The sequence below is a fragment of the Tachypleus tridentatus genome, chromosome 8 (assembly GCF_004210375.1).
Source record: "Tachypleus tridentatus isolate NWPU-2018 chromosome 8, ASM421037v1, whole genome shotgun sequence".
NCBI classification, from domain to species: Eukaryota; Metazoa; Arthropoda; class Merostomata; order Xiphosura; family Limulidae; genus Tachypleus; species Tachypleus tridentatus.
The window spans coordinates 153,369,448-153,392,575 of NC_134832.1; the positions used below are offsets into that span (position 1 = coordinate 153,369,448).

General features: G+C 35.2%; 2 protein-coding genes across 7 annotated transcripts in view; one reads left to right on the forward strand and one right to left on the reverse strand.

Annotated features, from left to right (window-relative positions):
• The window catches only part of LOC143223773 (uncharacterized), a 100,544-nt gene extending 87,403 nt beyond the window's left edge, over nucleotides 1–13,141 (forward strand). For all 6 annotated transcript variants that reach the window (XM_076452181.1, XM_076452187.1, XM_076452185.1 and 3 more), the window contains exons 14-15: nucleotides 4,110–5,696; nucleotides 6,146–13,141. In XM_076452181.1, the coding sequence (XP_076308296.1) occupies nucleotides 4,110–5,696; nucleotides 6,146–10,137 (5,579 nt within the window). In that variant the 3' untranslated portion in view covers nucleotides 10,138–13,141. The remainder of the gene's footprint in view (nucleotides 1–4,109; nucleotides 5,697–6,145) is intronic.
• Nucleotides 13,142–16,668: 3,527 nt separating this feature from the next.
• Nucleotides 16,669–23,128, reverse strand: part of Sec20 (vesicle transport protein Sec20) — an 80,987-nt gene continuing 74,527 nt past the window's right edge. Inside the window, exon 7 of the mRNA XM_076452193.1 lies at nucleotides 16,669–17,441. Within this exon, the coding sequence (XP_076308308.1) occupies nucleotides 17,368–17,441 (74 nt within the window). The 3' untranslated portion in view covers nucleotides 16,669–17,367. The remainder of the gene's footprint in view (nucleotides 17,442–23,128) is intronic.

Consider the following 23,128-nt stretch of genomic DNA (forward strand, 5'->3'; position numbering starts at 1 on the left):
ATATTGCACCATCTCTCTCTTACCTTTTTTACTCTTCTTTTGGCTGCTTTTAATAAAATCTAGCAGGATGTTTTTTCTGACACTTGGGTACTGTTCTTTCTTTCTCTAAACCTTTAAAGGATCCCAAGATTCTTTCTAACTATTACCCAATTGCTTTGACTAGATGTAAGGTCTTAGAGAGGATGATCTTCTCTCATACACCTAGTGTTGGTTCTCTTGACAGTGCTCCACTTTGGACTATCTATTTTGACTGAGACCTAGATTAGGGAAGCCTTTTGCAAGAGGAAATGTTTTGTTTCTGTTTACTTTGATCTGTGATGCTGTAGAGTTATGGTATTTTGTTGGAACTCCACTCATATGGGTTAAGTAGCTATCCATTCAGTTTTATCCAGAACCTTTTACCCAACAGATGATTCTGAGACCATGTAATTTTGGCATTTTCCCATTCTCTCGGATGGGAACTTAGTCCCTGAGGGCTGTGTCTTGAGTGTAACACATTTCAGTATCAACAAACAACTGTGGGCAGTCTGAAGCTGTTGTTCAATAAGCTTCATTTTCAACAACTGACATTAGATGTGAAAGTGTACCACAGCAAATGGTTTTTACTTTTCCAAAATCATTTGCATGCAATTTTTGTACCAATGGGGTCTTCACTCTGAGTTATGTCTTGATGATCTTGTTTTTCTCATGATCCCTGAGGTAAAGTTCTTGGGGCTTATCTTTGACTGTAAAGTAGCTAGGTTTTAAATGTACAAGGGCACTGAACATCCTCTGTGCCTTCTCTTCCACCTCCTGGGGAGTGGATTGATTTTCTCTGCTCAAGATATATTGTACCCTCCTTTAGTCCAAACTGGACGATGGGTGTCAGCTTTATGGTTCTGCTAGGACCTCATCCTTGAAGACCCCTTGCTGGACCCCTTTCACAATCTGAAGCTTTGGCTCTGCACAGGAATTTTTCATACGTTTCTAGTCCAGAGTTTGTGAGTCCCATGAACCTCCTCTTCACTTCTGCCATTTACAACTTTCTCTGTTGTATGCTACCAAGATTTTATCCTCACCACAGCATCCCATGTGCTATTATGTTTTTCTTCTTCAGTGGGCCGTGCTCTTTTGGAAGATATGGTTTACAATTTCTACGTGTGGCCTTAATATCTAAGAGCAACTGGCTGAATTGGGTCTGGCATTGGACAATGTTGTTGTCTCCAGTGATTAGCCCATTCTTCCTAGCTCACTTCCATCCCCAAATGTGACCTTTCTTGAGTTATCTGAGGATGGCAAATATTCCTGATTGGAAGTACCATCTTCTCTTTGCTGAACATCTTTCAAATCATACTTCTGTTCCAATTTATATGGATGGTTTGAAACTAGGTGACTCTGTGGGCTCTGTATAGTTTGTTGTGGCTCAATGGTTGCTCACAGGATCCCCTTTACAGTTTGTGTTCACTGCCAAGTTGTATGCCATTTTTCTTGCCCTGGATCACATAGAGGACTATGCAGTACACTAGTACATTATTTACACTGACTTTTTTTGCTTTTTGTTTTTCTGCCATTTTTGGGTTCATGGGTATGAGTTTGTTGACCCCACAGCTAAGGCTAAGTCTGTCTACTCTGGGGCTATCATTGTCGTGCCTATCTCTTGTGTGGACTGTGGTCCTGTATTCAAGGCACAGCTTTGGGCCAGTTGGATTGGTGTGAGCAATATCATAAGCTTTTCCAGATAACACTAACTGTTGCTCTCTGGCCATCTTGTTTCTGTAAGGATCTGAAGAAGGTAATTGTTTTGGCTAGGCCATGCATTGGTTATGATTTTTTAACTTATCATTTTCTTATAACTGGTAGTGACTCATCAGTGAGTAGCCTTTGTGATACTTAACCCTTATTTACTGTTATGCTAATGTTACAACCATGAAAGGCAGCACTATTTTTAACATATACTATCTACAGTTTAACCTCTGATGGTGTCAGTGGCAAAGGTAACACTGTCCAACTTAATCGTGTTTTTAACTTTTTTGCGTTTTAGGCCTTTTATTTATAATTAAATGTTTTTTACCTGATTTTCAAACTTTGTTTATTTTAATTTGTAACTTGTTTTTACATCTGAACATTTTATGAGTTGTTTGATGGAGATAAAATGGCATCCAACCCTCCTATGATTCCACTCTTATAATGACATCATATTCAGAGGCAAATATACTTACCTCAGAAGTGTATGTGTCTAATGTATCCTTTAATCACACACCTATGGGTGCTTTTTGAAAGAGGTTCATCTATGTACTGTTATTTCAGTCTCTCCACCAGGTCAGTGTGGGATTCTGGCCATTCTTTGAGAAGGTAAGATATGGAATGAAAGTTAAAATCTTCCTTAACTGAAATGCATTTCTGATAGATTCTTTCTTCTCCACTTCTGATGTTGTTTAATCCCAAAATGAATTTGGGCTAAGTTGAGTAGAGGGAGCTGTGTGATATTCTTATTGGTGGAGAGTTGTTGTATACTGTCCTGCAGCTGCCTCATGGAAGGGTTAGTATGAACGATAGTGAAAAGTAGAGCATATAAAGGGAAGTAGAAGTTGGGAAAATCTGTTCTCTAAGACAGTGTAAGAATATGTCAGAAGTACATTTTAGTGTTGGAAAATTTTAATGTTCAAAGATGCACACATCACGGTATTATTGTTTTTGATATGTAAAGGTTGAAAATAGTTAAATTTGAAGTTTAAAAACTTTCAGATATATTGGTATGTGATCAGTGAAAGTGTTTTACTCTGTATCTTCAATAATACAGTGGTAGTTGAATAGGATGCTTACATAACCTTTTGACTCATTCATTTCAAAGTTTTCTGTATAAATATAATTAAAGCAAGTAATAGTTTTTCAATTCTTTACATTTGCCATACACACCTTTAACAGGTTTGCTTGAGCTAAATTTACAGCCTACATGTAGACATTACATACACATATGTATAGACATTAGAAGCTCATTTTACACTATAATCTTACAATGGTGTTTCTGAAATTGGTGCTAAGTTGTTTTCATAAACTACTTGTAACTGACTGTAATATTGGCAGCCTGATGAATTATAGCATGTACAGTTGTTTCTTATGTAAATATGTTGAACTTAAATACACTTTAAATTATGTTTAGGTTTAACTATTATATTTTAGTTGTGTTTTAAAATGAGTAATTAAGAGGCTTAAACAATTTTAAATGTCCATACTTTTCTCAAGGCTTACGATATTACACACTGAATGAAATTTTTTCTGAAAGGTTGCACATCTCCTAAAGAAACTGTGATATGTCTGAAGGGCACTGTTGATTTGTGTCATGATGAATAATATGTGATAAAGGACAAGAACAGAAAATATTAAAGATTAACTATGTGTGAAAAAAGACAAAAACCAAAATTACAAGTATAAGCAAAACTTTAAAGATACATATTTCTCCTAAATTTAATAATTTCATTGCATTATACATTGATGATAATAGCTAGAATTAGTGATATGGTTGAGAAAATGATAAAAACAAAATCAACATTTACCTTAAAAAACAAAACAAAAAACATTAATGTTGTTTTGTGAGACTATTGGTTATCCAAATGAAATATGAAACTATAAAAGTGTTTTATACTTGAAGTGAAAAATCATCTTGCATTTGAATATATTTAAAGTCTGAGTGAAGATAACTACTACAGATAAATAACATTTTTTGTTAGAAAGATGTAATAAGAATTTTTTGTGTGTGTACAGAATACTAATAAACATAGGAAAATCATATGAGATTTTGTGAGGGATGCACAGAGATAACATTTTAGTTGCATAAATGGGTGGTAATTTAATCTTCCTGTGTTTAAAGGGTTAAGTGCATTTATATAAGGAATCACATTAATTGTATACTTTAGAGAAAATCGTGTAATAAATGCTCAAGTTGGGTAAACTTTTTATGGTGATACGTTTAATGACATTAAAGTTCAAGGTTTGCCATTCTGAGGGTGTAGATAATGTTTCATTACACTTTAGTACATACAAAAACCTAATGGTTAGGTGAGATTTTTTAAATTCAGTAAAAAACTGTTACACATAAGCATTTCTTGTTTTTTCTTTGCTTTTATCTGCAGCAAAGAAAACCTCTGGTCCTAAAACAAATAGAGCAGTTAGTGAAAAAGGACGGAAGCGTAAAGTCTCCCAAACTTTAGCTCAAGGAGGTCGAGAAATATCTTCAACACTTATCACCTCTGTAGTATCAACTAGAGGGAATGGAGTTTTTCCTCCTTCTATCTACACGTTACCCATTGAAGGAGGTAGTGGAATTTTAAACACCCAACCTTCTACAACAGTTTCTACTTCACGTCGTAAAGAATCAAGTAGAAGTTACTCGTTCAACATTGGCTCTCTTTCTAGCCTAAGTCAGTTTCGACAAGCCCAAGCTCTGGCTGTCTCTAGTCGAGATTCTGGTTCTCCTGTAGTTTCTTATTCAGAAACTTTGTCAGATGAAATGGAAAATGCTTCCCTTTCTTCATCTTATAGCAAGTCTGTTATGTTACCTTCAACCATCTCTACTTCACCTTCACCTACTGTAAACATTTCAAGTTCTTTGCATTCTATACTTGCTTCTCCTGTTACCTTTTCTTTTCCATCAAGTATGAGAACATCCAGTGTTAATGCACCGTTACTAAACACGTCTTCCACAAAACTACCTGGTGTTATTCCTAGTCTAGCCATAAATGGAAATCCTCTGACTACATTCACTTTTCCAGCTTCCACAACAGTTTTAATGACTGAAAAATTTGCAGAAATGCCACCTGCAAGTTCCTTGGATGTTTTAGGTACAATTAGAAAAGCTTCATCAGTAGGGAGAGGCCAGTCATCATTAATTGAACCAGACCAAGAGCAAGTAGAAGCAATTCAGAAACTACAGTATCATGACTTTCCTCTCACTACTGCTTGTTTGACACCAGGAACTACTAGTAACTCTCCTGCTGTAACTCAAGCAAAAATTCTTACCAGTGGTCATTTTGATCTTACCAAGTTACACACTTTGGCACAAGCTAGTAGTATCAGTAAAAGCCTTGTCAGTTCTAGTGAACTTTCCCCTCCATTAACTAAACAGTTTACTCCTAAAACCATTCTGAAGTCCCCAACATTGCTTTTATCTTCTTCACCAGGAACAGAATCTGCTACTTTTCTTATTTCGGGGTCTACGAAATCATCAGCAGGCAAGCCTTTGCAACTGCAAGGGGTCATTCTCAGTGCTTCATCCGCTTCTCCCTCGACCAGGGTGCAGGCGGCAGCAGCGGCTGTTTCTAAAACAAGAGATAAGAAATTGAGTGGATGCACTCCAGTTCATAAGTTGAGTAGTTTCTGTTCATCCAGCAATCAGCCAGACAATATTCCTGTTGAAAATCCTACACAGGAAGAAAATCAATCCAGTCTGTACTTGTTTGATCATGTTAGTGACACTGATGTATCCCTCTTTAGTAAGAGGGAGAATGATATAATGGAGGAATCAGTAGTTGAACCTCAACATTCAGATTCTCAAGATGGGGAATTGGTTAGTCTGAAGACTACTGAAATATGCGTTTCATCAAATGAACAAAGGGATTCTCTTCTTTCACAAGAGGTAGAAGAAAAGGAACATTTGCTTGGAATTCAAGTTGTGGAACCTGTTACTGTATCAGCTGGTAGCAAAGACTGTCTGGCATCAGGTAAAGTTGAAATCATACAAAAATTGTTTTGCCAATCTCCTCTAAAATGTTTTCTAAATATAATGTCCTTACATCAAGAGGTTAACATAATCTTTAAAGAAACATAAGTGTTTTTCCTATACATTTAAAACTTGATATCATATAGTAGTGATTAAGAAAATATTACTTTAAGGTTTAGGTAAAAAAAACACTTAAGATATTTACCCTTTTAAATCCAGAACTTTGAAGCTGCATGAAGAGTCATTGTAATGTTTTAAATAAAGAAGTAGCTTAACAAGAGATTCCTTCAAAGTCTCTCATTTGCTTATATCAACAGTACAGGACAGAAACCTTACCACATGAATAGTTAGTCTTACAACAGATTTAATGAAGTAACATATCACAAATCTTTTTTCAGTTGCTGTAAGTTGTACTATGACACACATTTTATTAAATATAATTTTTTACAGGATCATGTAGATCTTCTTTGAACTTGACTAAACCAGCTGTTGAACCTTATATAAAACAAGCTTCTGATGATTGTTGGACAGCAGACTCTCATGAATCATCTATAACACAGCTTTCAAGAAATTCACCGTCATCTGTTTCATATACAATAGAAGCCTCAAATGGTCCTCCACATACAGTACAATCTTGTGTAGAATCCCCAGCTTCAACACATATTGACGCTTCCACAGTACAACCTTGTGTAGATTTCCCAGCTTCAACATATATTGACACTTCCACAGTACAACCTTGTGAAGAATCCCCAGCTTCAACATATATTGACACTTCCACAGTACAACCTTGTGAAGAATCCCCAGCTTCAACATATATTGACGCTTCCACGGTACAACCTTGTGAAGAATCCCCAGCTTCAACATATATTGACGCTTCCACGGTACAACCTTGTGAAGAATCCCCAGCTTCAATATATATTGACGCTTCCACGGTACAACCTTGTGAAGAATCCCCAGCTTCAACATATATTGACGCTTCCACGGTACAACCTTGTGAAGGATCCCCACCTTCAACATATATTGACGCTTCCACGGTACAACCTTGTGAAGGATCCCCAGCTTCAACATATATTGACACTTCCACAGTACAACCTTGTGAAGAATCCCCAGCTTCAACATATATTGATGCTTCCACAGTACAACCTTGTGTAGATTCCCCAGCTTCAACATATATTGACACTTCCACAGTACAACCTTGTGAAGAATCCCCAGCTTCAACATATATTGACACTTCCACAGTACAACCTTGTGAAGAATCCCCAGCTTCAACATATATTGACACTTCCACAGTACAACCTTGTGAAGAATCCCCAGCTTCAATGTATATTGACACTTCCACAGTACAACCTTGTGAAGAATCCCCAGCTTCAACATATATTGACACTTCCACAGTACAACCTTGTGAAGAATCCCCAGCTTCAACATATAGTGATACTTCCACAGTGCAACCTTCTGGCGATTCCCCAGTTTCAACATATATTGATATTTCCACAGTGCAACCTTCTGGCGATTCCCCAGTTTCATCATCTTTGGAAACTTCTACAGTACAACCTTCTGGAGATTCTCCAGCTTCAGTACATGTTGATACTTCTAGAGTACAACCTTCTAGAGATTTCTCAGTTTCAACATCTGTTGATACTTCTGCAGTACAACTGTTTGGTGATCCCTCAGCTTTAAGCTCTGTTGATACTTCCATAATTGATCTTTCTCAAGGTTCTTCAGATGTAATATCTTTTGAGAATAAATTATCTTCAATATCTGGACCTTCCAGAGATTCCTCAACATCAGTAACTGTCAGTACTTCCATATTACAAACACCTGTAAATTTGCCAGCTTCAGAGTCTGCTGACTCTTTGGCAACAAAACTTTCTGGAAGTTTCTTCACATCAACATCTGTTTGTTCTTCTACACCATCATCTACTAAAGATTCCTTAACTGCAGCACTGTTAACTTCATCTACAACACAATCTTTAGAAGGTTCCTCAATTTCAAACCTTAGTAGTTATTCTTTAATGGAATCTTTAGGATGCTATCCAACATCACTATCTTTAAGTTCTTCTTCACCATGTCTTATTTCTTCAGCAATACAATTACCTGGAGATGTGGGTACTTCCAGTGCTGATGGTCTCTTGACAACACAAGCTACAAGAACTTCTCAAGGAGCACAGTCTTCTGAATGTTTAACATCTTCAGAAACATGGTCTTTAAAAAACTTAATGGTTTCCAAAACAGATTCTCATTTAAAATTGCACTCGTCAGATAGGTTTTCAGTTTCCACAGGTGCTGAATCTTCAATAGCAAATACATCAGTTGCTGCAGATTCAATGTCTGTTAGTACTTCCACAACAGAAGTTTCAGAAGATTTATCATTAGCATCTGTTTCTTCTTCAACAACACATCCATCGGATGGTTTGCTAGCTTCGTCTGTTAGTTCTTCAATGTATTTCTCAGACTTAACTTGTGGTCAGTCTTTCACATCACAATCTTTGAGGGGATTACCATCAATAACTGTTGACAGTTCAACAACACAACCTAAAAGAAACTATTTAGGTCCTGTAGCCACTGATTCTTCAACAACACATTCTTTGAGACATTTGTCAATTAAAAATGTTTATACATTGGAAATGCAATGTTCTTTAGGTCTGTTGTGTTCAGAAACTTTACCAGGGGATTCTCCGACTTCAAACACTGTTGATACTTCAGTAACACAATCTACAGTGGATTCTTCAACTTTGAAAGCTTTTAATACTTCTGTAGCTGTATCATCTTCCAAAACTATTTTTACTTCAATGACGCAATCTTCATGTGTTTCTTCAACTTCGAAAATTGCTGATGCTCCAGTAACACAACATACTGATGTTTCTTTAGCAACCAAACCTTTAGAGGGTTCTTCAATGTCAAAAACTGTTGACACTTCACCAACCAAACCTTCAAAGGGTTCTTTGATGATGAGAACTGTTGATACTTCATCAACCATACTTTTAGAGGATTCTTCGATGTCAAAAACTGTTGACACTTCACCAACCAAACTTTCAGAGGGTTCTTTGATGTCAAAAACTGTTGACACTTCACCAACCAAACTTTCAGAGGGTTCTTTGATGTCAAAAACTGTTGAAACTTCACCAACCAAACCTTCAGAGGGTTCTTTGATCTCAAAAACTGTTGATACTTCACCAACCAAACCTTCAGAGGGTTCTTTAATGCCAAAAACTGTCGATACTTCACCAACCAAACCTCCAGAGGGTTCTTCAATGTCAAAAACTGTTGACACTTCACCAACCAAACCTTCAGAGGGTTCTTCAATGTCAAAAACTGTTGACACTTCACCAACCAAACCTTCAGAGGGTTCTTCAATGTCAAAAACTGTTGACACTTCACCAACCAAACCTTCAGAGGGTTCTTCAATGTCAAAAACTGTTGACACTTCACCAACCAAACCTTCAGAGGGTTCTTCAATGTCAAAAACTGTTGACACTTCACCAACCAAACCTTCAGAGGGTTCTTCAATGTCAAAAACTGTTGATACTTCACCAACCAAATCTTCAGAGGGTTATTCAATGTCAAAAACTGTTGACACTTCACCAACCAAACCTTCAGAGGGTTCTTTAATGTCAAAAACTGTTGATACTTCACCAACCAAACTTTCGGAGGGTTCTTCAATGTCAAAAACTGTTGACACTTCACCAACCAAACTTTCGGAGGGTTCTTCGACGTCAAAAACTGTTGACACTTCACCAACCAAACCTTCCGAGGCTTCTTCGATGTCAAAAACTGTTGACACTTCACCAACCAAACCTTCAGAGGGTTCTTTAATGCCAAAAACTGTTGATACTTCACAAACCAAATCTTCAGAGGCTACTTTGACGTCAAAAACTGTTGACACTTCACCAACCAAACCTTCAGAGGCTTCTTCGACGTCAAAAACTGTTGACACTTCACCAACCAAACCTTCCGACGCTTCTTCGATGTCAAAAACTGTTGACACTTCACCAACCAAACCTTCCGACGCTTCTTCGATGTCAAAAACTGTTGACACTTCACCAACCAAACCTTCCGACGCTTCTTCGACGTCAAAAACTGTTGACACTTCACCAACCAAACCTTCCGAGGCTTCTTCGACGTCAAAAACTGTTGACACTTCACCAACCAAACCTTCCGAGGCTTCTTCGATGTCAAAAACTGTTGACACTTCACCAACCAAACCTTTCGAGGTTTCTTCGATGTCAAAAACTGTTGACACTTCACCAACCAAACCTTCAGAGGGTTCATCAACTTCAAAACCTGTTATGTCAACAATACAATCCTCTGGAGGTTCTTCAATCTCAACGTTTGTTAATCCTTCACCCACTAAACCATTGTCTAGTCGAAACATGGTGCCTTTTCCCACCATAGCTGCAACCAGAACAAGACGTGTTAAAACACAGCGATACTATGACTTTTGACCATTTCTGTTGAGAGCTTCAATTTTTGTATTATTAGTTAAAAGTTTTACTGTGATTATATTCTGTGTAGTCTTCATTGTTGAAGTATAAAGATCACAAGCATTTAAAAAATCAAACTAGGAAAACAAGGGATACAATTAGGGTTTAATTTTTTATTTCAGATAAAATTTTTATAAATGCTGGCAAGTTCTGTTTTATTGTTACTAATCAATTCAATTTTCAGAAAACAATTTCATAGTCAAGTAAAACACAAACATAATTAGTGTGAAGCCTTTAATAAACATTTTGGAATTTTCAAAGTTCCATTTTCAGTAACTTACAAGTACAAAACAAACACACACTGGGGTAATTACAACAGAAATATAATTTATAATATATGTTAAGTAAACAATTTTAATATAGAATGTGGGACACGAGAAACTGAAGTAGTGTAAGTGAAGCACTTGAATTAAAATGTAATATTAACGTAAACCACATAAAGAATATATATTATTTAGAGATGGAGGAAGAGTTTTTATGTATAATGTTTCTTTTATTAGAAGTTCGGTGTCGTGCTTGACTGCTGAGAATATTTTAAAGTTGGATAGACATCGATGCTCTGTTTCTGTATTGTGCTGATAAATAGTGGAGCTTTAAGAGTTTGTAAATTCCAGTTTATATAGATTGTGATAACTTTATTCAAATGTTCATAATTCAAGGTGACGTTTAGTTTCACCAATAGGCCCTACAGTCTGTGCATTGTATAAGCAGGTGAAATGTGAACATTAAGCCATTGCACATGATATTTGAAGTTCATATTAATTCTTCAAAGTTTTCATTATATCTGCATAGTTTGAAGAATTATATATGCACATCTCGAAGGGAGTAGTTGTGTTACGGAGATGTTCACTATTATTGATAGCTGGATAAACTTTCATAAATAGATAAAATTCTGCTTTATAATTTTGTTGATCTCATGCTGTAAATGTTTCAAACTCCAAATAATGTTCTTAAGAGTGGCTGCTTTATAAGCAAGTAGTTATATTAATGTTAGTTTTGTGTAAATAGTTTTAGTGTTAGATTCAATTTGAAGGATCAACATAAAAGCTAACTGGTAAATCATGTTGTGCAGTTACCATCTATGAACAGGTTTCGGTGTATATTCATGTAATTTTTAAATGTTTGGAGCTTCAAGAATTTAAGAGTAATTGATTAAATTATTTTATATACACTAGAATATGTATTGAAAAGATTTCCCTGAACCAGATTGTATTGGGTTGAGGAATAATTCGCGAGCGTTTTTTTCAAGTTAAACAAATATATTCATAAATGAAACGCTTTCGCAAAATATTTCATGTCATTTGGTAGGTAATTTGGTGTGTTTGATTTTCATACGTCTTTAATTTTTGCTTTCATTTTCAGCTCATTAAATGGACTGTCAAGTGGACAAAATCGAGCATTTTCGACACCATCTGCTTTTCGCTTTTAATTTTTGGCAATTTCGTTTAAAACAATGCATACTATATACCTAGGTATTACATGAAATAAAGTATCATAATAAATGTTTTGGGTGTAATGTGTTCATGCATTGAAGTATTGTATAGTTTTGCATGTAATGCTTGAATGAAATTATTTAAAAATGCTCACAAATTATTCCTCAACCTAATACATTGCTATTTGAATGATCAAACCTTCCTTAAAAATGAGGCTTTTAGTACATTATAGTTATCAATACATATTAAATAACAGAAAGCTCTCAACCATGTGTATGTTTTATATTTCTATACACTTGTATGATGTATTACTCATACTTAAATCACTTTAGCCTATTGAAATGTGAACAATAAAACCTTTATAGAAAACAGTTTTCGTATTTTCATCGAGTAAGAATTTTAAAAATAGGAAATCATCTTTCACAAACTGTTTTTCTGTCAGCTTATTTATTTTGATATCCAAGGATGAAACCTGTATTGAATGTTTTAAGAAAATAAGTAACCAGAAATAAATTTTATGTTGGTCTATATTCTTGTTTTCTGTGAATATTTAGAATGATGTAACTTATGTTTAAACAAAAATAGCTTTGGAAATAGTTGGCTTGCAGTTGTATTTTGATTTGGAGATAGGTTTTCCATGTTATTAGTTGTGTATTTGTTTTCAAATATTTAAAATAGCTATTTGATAAAGTACATATGCTAAGATAGGTAACAAAAGCCATATAACTTCTACTGTCATATTTCTGAAATTTGCTATGCTGCAACACGATTTTCTGTATACATAACTGTGATTGCATATTGATGGTACAAGAAGCAACAGTGGTTGAAGTGATTCATTGGTTGAGTGTTATATATATATATATATATATATATGTTTTTAAGAGAACAATATCTGGTTAATATGCTGTCATAATTTACTGGTAAATGTATAGTTTCTTCAAATACCTGTAGCATGTCACACAGTTTTACAGGATGTCTGCTGGCCCTTCTCTTCAGTGATGTGTGATTTTGAACTTGTTGCATTAGTTTGCAACACTGTCCTTTTTGGTTGACTCTTTGTGGGAAAGGTTTCCATTCAGCTGAGGTTTGTTTCTCACTGTCCTTACAGAAATAGCTTCTTTCATACAGTAACCATTGATTCATGAAGTTTTACTTTAGTTGGTCAAATTTAAATAGTAACTGCTACATGCTTGTCAAGATATGTTTATATAGTGAATTAACTGGTGTGGCACTCTTGAATTGGTTGGATGGCAACCAGTTGTAGAGCATTACAACAACATAGGTGTTGTACTGTATCATTCAGGGGCGTGTACTAATATTTTCATGTAGTTATTTCAGTCACTGTAAATTGGAAATAAACATGTAAACCTTCAGTTTTTGAACTGCCAGCCCATAACTTTTGTAATGCTTTCCTTTTAATGTATTATTTTGTTAAAAGGATGGTGTAGATTATCAGTTGGTAGACAAAAACATATTCATACAAGATACTGCAGTTATGTAGATTGTATTTGAATAAAACTGCTGTTCTGCAAGTATGGCTCTTGTTTTGTTTTTCTTCACTCACACAGCCTAATTTAGAAGCTGTGTGGACAGGGACAAGTTCTCTTCTGCTAGGATGGTTGGCCTCTGGATGTTGTAAAGGGAGTAAATCTAAGTTAAAGAGAAAGCTTCATAATTGTATAAATGATAAGGCTGACTTTAAGTTCTTTTTTAATTTATAGGACTTAGAGGATGGGACAGCTAAGATAGATCAGTGGGTCCCTAACCACTATGTTAATATACTAAATTGTAGAACAATGAATCAAATTTTAAAGCCCTTTTCATTCTTGGTAATCAACATGTCAGGACAACAGTACTATTGTAGTATTAGTTATAAATGGTTTGTAAATATGAGTGTAATAGTTATCAGTACTTATGTCACTTTTATAACAAAATGATCTGTCCTGTCCCTCCCACCTGGAGTTTTATCTCTATCCAAAAGATCCTTCCAGACGAAGGTTACATGAGGAAAACTATTTAAAATGTTCTCTGATAGGTACATATAATAAAAAAAATACACACACAGTATGGGAAATGGCTATTACTCAAATGATTATTTTCATGTGTGCTCTCGTTTACTCATTTAATAGAAGCAGCCTCGTACTGGTGAGAGTTTATGCTGGACCAAAAACAAAAAAGAGGCATGTATCAAAGAATTTAAACAATAGTAAGTGCATAGAATAAACATATTTATTAATCTGTGTGAACAGGTCTTGGAATCTTTATACTGTAGTTTCAACCAGTCTGTTCTTTATTGTTTAATTAAGAAGTGACCAAGTATATTATATACTATACTGCTCAAAATAATTAATCAAAATCTATTAAGTGAATATTAAGGTCACTCATACTTCATTTCCATAACAGAGTGCCAAAATTGAATTGGGAGTAAAAGGTCTACAGATCTTATACAAACTACAGAAAAAAAAGAACTGTAGGTAATAACACTAAAGCACTCTTGTAAAATATCAGGATTTACTGCTGATATGTTGTCTTACAGAATGGTCGGTCAGCTCAGGACTGCTGTTGGTTTTGAGAACATTTGCCCCCCACACACTGTATAGGAATCAAAACCAGCCACTATGCAAACTCTATTCCATGAACTTGCATGTTTTCCTCTCCAGAAAAGCCATGAGGACTGAAGCATTATGGGAATGGGTATTGTTCTGCACTCAAGTGAAATACTTCTTGGTAATACCAGAAAATGGGTTCCAGAATATCATTTGTGTTTTTAATAAACCCCTTGTTAAGATAGCAAGCCACATACCTGTCCAGACCCAGTGAGCATAAAATTTACTTTGTTTGTCTATACTGTAGTATTGATAATTGGAACCTGATCTCATCAACATGTAATACTGGCCTCCAGTTTTTCTGTTCACAAGAAAGTCCAGTGTGACTCTGCAACATTCTATGATGAGAACCAGACATGTTGCAGGTTACCTAGCATTTTAACTATTTTTGTTATGGACTGTTTGACCTGATAAGTACACACCAGTGGATTTGTAGGGCATAAGCAGTACCTCTGACAATCCCTGAGGGCCAGATTACAGAGCAACCAATGCTAGTGGTCATGCATGAACTATCTCTTCCTGTCTACTATCTTGGTACATTTACAACCTAGCAACTAGACTGCAAATCACTCCATCCTTTTGCCTCACTATCTCTGTGTGGCACCCACCTGCTCTTATCATTTCTGGTTAATCCAGACAGTGCAATCAACAGAAAACTATTAGTCATGATGATGTCCACCATAAATCTGTCACATCAGTTTTTGCAAACTGATTCACCAGAAAGTCAGGAACTGCATCTTTATATTTGTAACTGGCCACATTCGTGTCAGACGTCAGTTGCTTTCCTATGTCACGATGACGAGAAACCCACCTGAAGTAAAAATGTATTCTAAAGATGGCTGGTATGGTTATTAAAACATATCAACCTTAGTTCATCTTCAGCTTAACGTATAATATGTATCTGTGTAAACTTCATTACGTCTGAACTTACATTACTCCATTGTTAACAATACATGCTTTATTAACCTGAAGATGACCTAAGATGTTAGAAATTTTGTTCTGTGCTTTGTTAATTAAGGTTTTAATACCCATACCAGCCATCATGGTTCTGATCACAGAATATATATCAGGTTACAGTAGTTCAGATGTAACATTTGTAATATTTTCTTCCTTGCTGTGGAGGTGTGAGACAAGCACACAGTGGTTACATAAAGTGCTGTAACTCTACTGTATCATGTTGAGGTGTGAGACAAGCACACAGTGGTTACATAGAGTGCTGTAACTCTACTGTATCATGTTGAGGTGTGAGACAAGCACACAGTGGTTACATAGAGTGCTGTAACTCTACTGTATCATGTTGAGGTGTGAGACAAGCACACAGTGGTTACATAGAGTGCTGTAACTCTACTGTATCATGTTGAGGTGTGTACAAAAAACCCTTCACTTAGAATTTACACATATGCCTCTTAACACTCAGACTTACAAATTAATACACATTTTTAAAATTTGTGTTTTCAGATAACAGTAATTCTCTGAGAAATACAACTTTTAAATATTTCAAAAAAAATCAATTTCTTTTATATATTTTCATTATGAGTAAAAAAATATATGATTATAGTTTACAGGTAAATAAAGGCCTAATTTTTAAAATAAAGTTATTTCTGTATCATATTTGTGTTTTATGAAATAAAATGTACCTAAATTTATATGTTGTTTCTTAAATTATTTATACAAAATATCTCTTACAGTTTCTGCTTTATTGGTTTTTATGGACGTATCAACCATGAGTAAAGTTGTATCTGATACTACAAAATATATTTTACAGTTTGTTTTTTAATTTCACACAAAGCTACACGAGGGCCGTTTGCTCTAGCTGTCCCTAATTTAGCAGTGTAAGACTAAAGGGAATGCAGCTAGTCATCACCAACAACTGCTAAGTCTTGGGCTTCTCTTTTTACTAACGACTAGTGGAATTCACTGTCACGTTATAAAGTCCCCAGGGATTTGAATCCGCAATCCTCAAGATTACGAGTCGAGTGCCTCAACCACATGACCATGTTATAGTTTAAAAATCTATAATATAAAACTTGCAAGTAAAAAGGCACAGAACATGGAAGTAATTTTTATCATACAGCTGAGATCTATGTCATACTTAAACAGTTAGGAAACTTGAGAGATAAATGAAACAATATTTGCTACAGTCCTTAACTGTTCAATATTGATTAATTAATTCTAATGAATGCTTAATTGTGAAGAAACTGTTAACAGTAATTCTTATTGTTTGTGAAAACCAAACACACATCAAAATATATCTACATATTATTTATCTCATTTGAAAAGCCTGAGTTTCTCGGTATTGTGTCTTCAGTGCATTATATCACACTTATACTTGTATGAGAACATCTGCTGGAAAGTGAAGTATGTTACTATACATTGAATTATACATCTTTAGTTTTATTGCTCTTTGTAAAATAATGAATCACAGTATAATGAAAAACACACAACGATAACTATTAAAGGGTTGTGGAACTGTATTAATAATATTTTATTTGTTCAGCACAGTAAAACCTTTGACAGTATTTTAGGAGAGAAATTTCAAACAAACTATATCTCTGAAGTATATATAATTCATGCAAAGTACCAACATTTCAGCTTCATAATAAACGTGTATGTGTACATATGTGAAAACAGTTACATTACTACTGGGGGGATTTTTAACACCAATCACCATGTTTCTCTATCTTGATTTTTAACACCAATCACCATGTTTCTCCATCTTGATTTTTAACACCAATCACCATGTTTCTCCATCTTGATTTTTAACACCAATCACCATGTTTCTCCATCTTGATTTTTAACACCAATCACCATGTTTCTCCATCTTGATTTTTAACACCAATCACCATGTTTCTCCATCTTGATTTTTAACACCAATCACCATGTTTCTCCATCTTGATTTTAACACCAATCACCATGTTTCTCCATCTTGATTTTTAACACCAATCACCATGTTTCTCCATCTTGATTTTTAACACCAATCACCATGTTTCTCCATCTTGATTTTTAACACCAATCACCATGTTTCTCCATCTTGATTTTAACACCAATCACCATGTTTCTCCATCTTGATTTTTAACACCAATCACCATGTTTCTCCATCTTGATTTTTAACACCAATCACCATGTTTCTCTATCTTGATTTTTAACACCAATCACCATGTTTCTCCATCTTGATTTTTAACACCAATCACCATGTTTCTCCAACTTGTCTTACTCTGAACTTTTCCTTTAGTAATGAAAAACGTTACACTGGGAAATTGAATCTTTTTACCTATAAAGTCAGTATTTCAGTTGAATTAATTAAACAGCTGGACTTACCTTTGGTCTTGAAAGATAATGATGGTTTATATTAAAACAGAACATTTGAATAAATCATGCTGTTGAATGAAGTCAATGTATCTGCACCATAAGTATTGGTATTCTTCCAGATGTTTCTTTTTGATATGAACAAAAGATTATAAACAGCATTAACACACTATGAATTTTTTTTATGAAGACACAGTCATAACACCTAGTTAACATATTTGATACACAACAATGCCTAATTAACAATAATCATTACCTGTAATGAAATTAAACAATTTTGATTCCACGTAAGTACAAAAGTTAAAATAGAACTGTTTCTTTAGCATTATCTATTTAAAAAAACAACCATTAAAACAACTCAGTTGTTGTTCAATTTCACATGAAACTACAGATGACCTCTGCTGTTTAATTTTCAAATGTGCATGCTTATTACAAAACCTAAAAAATGTTCAGAGTCCAGTCCTTATTTTGTTGTCAAAATTATCTTGTGGAGATTTATTGTATGAAATGCCAAAAAGACACAATTTGGAGGACCTTCTAAGGTGGAGAGAAATAGGGCATTCTAAAGTCACAAAAACACACGATTACCATTATTTGGCTCTAACTGCGAGCATTAATGCTGGCCAACATACACCAGAGCTGTCTACAGGAAGATCTGTAACCAGACAGACCATAACCAAAAGGAACCATGAAAAGGGCCATCATCCTAAATGTCCAGTTGTCTGTGTCCTACTAATACCCTTTTAGAGACAGACCCATTTATCTTGGCATCAGTAACACCTGGTGGAGGATCAAGTAAACTGACAGAGTATTTTAGATGAGTCAAGATTATGCTTGGGTACTGATCCTCGACAAAGACTGATCTGAAGGGAGTGGATGACATGATACTCTCTCTCAAACACCATGGAAGGGGATCATTGGAGAGGTGGTGGTGTCCTGATCTGGTTAGGCATTATGGTCAATGACAGCAAAGATATTCATATCTTTAAAGAAAGACCCTTAACTGGTCTGCAGTAAACAGATGATGTCCATTAAACTTTGTGGCTTGTGAGAAGTTCTTGGTTATTGGATCAGTACCTTGAAATACCACTGGATCTGAATCATATTTAGCATGCCTGGGATGATCCACAGAGATGGATTTCTAGTAATCAAACACTTACATGAGCTCAGATGTGTCCTCTTAGAAGAATATAATTTTTTGTCGTCCATCTTGTTGAGTAACCTCACTTGCAGCATAAGAAAGTGAATCTTTGAATTTTATGGGATTCTCTATTTTATGGTCTCTCCTAGTCAAGGTTTCCACTTTTTCTCAGATACAAAAATACATTATGTCACTCAGTTTCAATTTAAAATCTCTTCCTATTGTGTGTATACAAGTTAATCATGAGAAAGAGGTCGAGCTTCAGTAATTATATAAAACAATACACCATGTCCACGAATGGAACTTGGTGCACAGTGACAAAAGTTATTGATCATTTTCAATCATCACATTTACAACGCGTTAAAACAGAAATGAAGCTCAGTTGAAGAGTCTGGACAATTCAGTCAAATTGCAAATTGGGGAGACAATGGAAACCTGTGTTAATTAAATGGTCACAAATTAACCCTTTCTTTCTCAGGCTTACTGATTTATAGTGTTCTTATTATTAGAAGATTCTTCAGTGTTTGCTCAGTATATTTTTATAATCAAATAAAAATGGGTAAAAACTAAAGAATAGTTTCTGTGGATGCTTTAATACTAAGCTTGCCAGTCATTTCACATTTTATGTAACAATTTCTCATTTTGTTTAGGATACGAGAAAAGTGTGATATGTTCCTTATTTGAGTTCAAGTGTATCATCGTTTTGGTAAACCTGAACTGTTATTATCAAACATCAACAAATGTATTCCTTACATTTGAATTGTTCAAATAACCCTATTTAATATGCTTTTATTAATTTTCAAGATGTAGTCATCACAGTTTCTTGTTACTTTTCCTGAGTAGTCATCACAGTTTCTTGTTACTTTTCCTGAGTAGTCATCACAGTTTTGCGCTTGTTACTTTTCCCAGTAGTCATCACAGTTTCTTGTTACTTTTCCTGAGTAGTCATCACAGTTTCTTGTTACTTTTCCTCCTTATAGTCATCACAGTTTCTTGTTACTTTTCCTGAGTAGTCATCACAGTTTCTTATTACTTTTCCTGAGTAGTCATCACAGTTTCTTGTTACTTTCATCACAGTTTCTTGTTACTTTTCCTGAGTAGTCATCACAGTTTCTTGTTACTTTTCCTGAGTAGTCATCACATGAATTTCTTGTTACTTTTCCTGAGTAGTCATCACAGTTTCTTGTTACTTTTCCTGAGTAGTCATCAGTCTTGTTACTTTTCAGTAGTCATCTTTCTTGTTACTTTTCCTGAGTAGTCATCACAGTTTTTGTTACTTGTTACTTTTGGACACGAGTAGTCATCACAGTTTCTTGTTACTTTTCCTGAGTAGTCAGCACAGTTTCTTGTTACTTTTACTGAGTAGTCATCACAGTTTCTTGTTACTTTTCCTCAGTAGTCATCACAGTTTCTTGTTACTTTTCCTGAGTAGTCATCACAGTTTCTTGTTACTTTTCCTGAGTAGTCATCACAGTTTCTTGTTACTTTTCCTGAGTAGTCATCACAGTTTCTTGTTACTTTTCCTGAGTAGTCATCACAGTTTCTTGTTACTTTTCCTGAGTAGTCATCACAGTTTCTTGTTACTTTTCCTGAGTAGTCATCACAGTTTCTTGTTACTTTTCCTGTCATCACAGTTTCTTGTTACTTTTCCTGAGTAGTCATCACAGTTTCTTGTTACTTTTCCTGAGTAGTCATCACAGTTTCTTGTTACTTTTCCTGAGTAGTCATCACAGTTTCTTGTTACTTTTCCTGAGTAGTCATCACAGTTTCTTGTTACTTTTCCTGAGTAGTCATCACAGTTTCTTGTTACTTTTCCTGAGTAGTCATCACAGTTTCTTGTTACTTTTCCTGAGTAGTCATCACAGTTTCTTGTTACTTTTCCTGAGTAGTCATCACAGTTTCTTGTTACTTTTCCTGAGTAGTCATCACAGTTTCTTGTTACTTTTCCTGAGTAGTCATCACAGTTTCTTGTTACTTTTCCTGAGTAGTCATCACAGTTTCTTGTTACTTTTCCTGAGTAGTCATCACAGTTTCTTGTTACTTTTCCTGAGTAGTCATCACAGTTTCTTGTTACTTTTCCTGAGTAGTCATCACAGTTTCTTGTTACTTTTCCTGAGTAGTCATCACAGTTTCTTGTTACTTTTCCTGAGTAGTCATCACAGTTTCTTGTTACTTTTCCTGAGTAGTCATCACAGTTTCTTGTTACTTTTCCTTTTCCTGAGTAGTCATCACAGTTTCTTGTTACTTTTCCTGAGTAGTCATCACAGTTTCTTGTTACTTTTCCTGAGTAGTCATCACAGTTTCTTGTTACTTTTCCTGAGTAGTCATCACAGTTTCTTGTTACTTTTCCTGAGTAGTCATCACAGTTTCTTGTTACTTTTCCTGAGTAGTCATCACAGTTTCTTGTTACTTTTCCTGAGTAGTCATCACAGTTTCTTGTTACTTTTCCTGAGTAGTCATCACAGTTTCTTGTTACTTTTCCTGAGTAGTCATCACAGTTTCTTGTTACTTTTCCTGACTTTTCCTGAGTAGTCATCACAGTTTCTTGTTACTTTTCCTGAGTAGTCATCACAGTTTCTTGTTACTTTTCCTGAGTAGTCATCACAGTTTCTTGTTACTTTTCCTGAGTAGTCATCACAGTTTCTTGTTACTTTTCCTGAGTAGTCATCACAGTTTCTTGTTACTTTTCCTGAGTAGTCATCACAGTTTCTTGTTACTTTTCCTGAGTAGTCATCACAGTTTCTTGTTACTTTTCCTGAGTAGTCATCACAGTTTCTTGTTACTTTTCCTGAGTAGTCATCACAGTTTCTTGTTACTTTTCCTGAGTAGTCATCACAGTTTCTTGTTACTTTTCCTGAGTAGTCATCACAGTTTCTTGTTACTTTTCCTGAGTAGTCATCACAGTTTCTTGTTACTTTTCCTGAGTAGTCATCACAGTTTCTTGTTACTTTTCCTGAGTAGTCATCACAGTTTCTTGTTACTTTTCCTGAGTAGTCATCACAGTTTCTTGTTACTTTTCCTGAGTAGTCATCACAGTTTCTTTTCCTTTTCCCAAGTTATCACAGTTTTCTTTTCCTGAGTAGTCATCACAGTTTCTTGTTACTTTTCCTGAGTAGTCATCACAGTTTCTTGTTACTTTTCCTGAGTAGTCATCACAGTTTCTTGTTACTTTTCCTGAGTAGTCATCACAGTTTCTTGTTACTTTTCCCAAGTAGTCATCACAGTTTCTTGTTACTTTTCCTGAGTAGTCATCACAGTTTCTTGTTACTTTTCCTGAGTAGTCATCACAGTTTCTTGTTACTTTTCCTGAGTAGTCATCACAGTTTCTTGTTACTTTTCCTGAGTAGTCATCACAGTTTCTTGTTACTTTTCCTGAGTAGTCATCACAGTTTCTTGTTACTTTTCCTGAGTAGTCATCACAGTTTCTTGTTACTTTTCCTGAGTAGTCATCACAGTTTCTTGTTACTTTTCCTGAGTAGTCATCACAGTTTCTTGTTACTTTTCCTGAGTAGTCATCACAGTTTCTTGTTACTTTTCCTGAGTAGTCATCACAGTTTCTTGTTACTTTTCCTGAGTAGTCATCACAGTTTCTTGTTACTTTTCCTGAGTAGTCATCACAGTTTTTTACTTGTTACTTTTCCTGAGTAGTCATCACAGTTTCTTGTTACTTTTCCTCAGTAGTCATCACAGTTTCTTGTTACTTTTCCTGAGTAGTCATCACAGTTTCTTGTTACTTTTCCTGAGTAGTCATCACAGTTTCTTGTTACTTTTCCTGAGTAGTCATCACAGTTTCTTGTTACTTTTCCTGAGTAGTCATCACAGTTTCTTGTTACTTTTCCTGAGTAGTCATCACAGTTTCTTGTTACTTTTCCTGAGTAGTCATCACAGTTTCTTGTTACTTTTCCTGAGTAGTCATCACAGTTTCTTGTTACTTTTCCTGAGTAGTCATCACAGTTTCTTGTTACTTTTCCTGAGTAGTCATCACAGTTTCTTGTTACTTTTCCTGAGTAGTCATCACAGTTTCTTGTTACTTTTCCTGAGTAGTCATCACAGTTTCTTGTTACTTTTCCTGAGTAGTCATCACAGTTTCTTGTTACTTTTCCTGAGTAGTCATCACAGTTTCTTGTTACTTTTCCTGAGTAGTCATCACAGTTTCTTGTTACTTTTCCTGAGTAGTCATCACAGTTTCTTGTTACTTTTCCTGAGTAGTCATCACAGTTTCTTGTTACTTTTCCTGAGTAGTCATCACAGTTTCTTGTTACTTTTCCTGAGTAGTCATCACAGTTTCTTGTTACTTTTCCTGAGTAGTCATCACAGTTTCTTGTTACTTTTCCTGAGTAGTCATCATCAGTTTCTTGTTACTTTTCCTGAGTAGTCATCACAGTTTCTTGTTACTTTTCCTGAGTAGTCATCACAGTTTCTTGTTACTTTTCCTGAGTAGTCATCACAGTTTCTTTACTTTTACT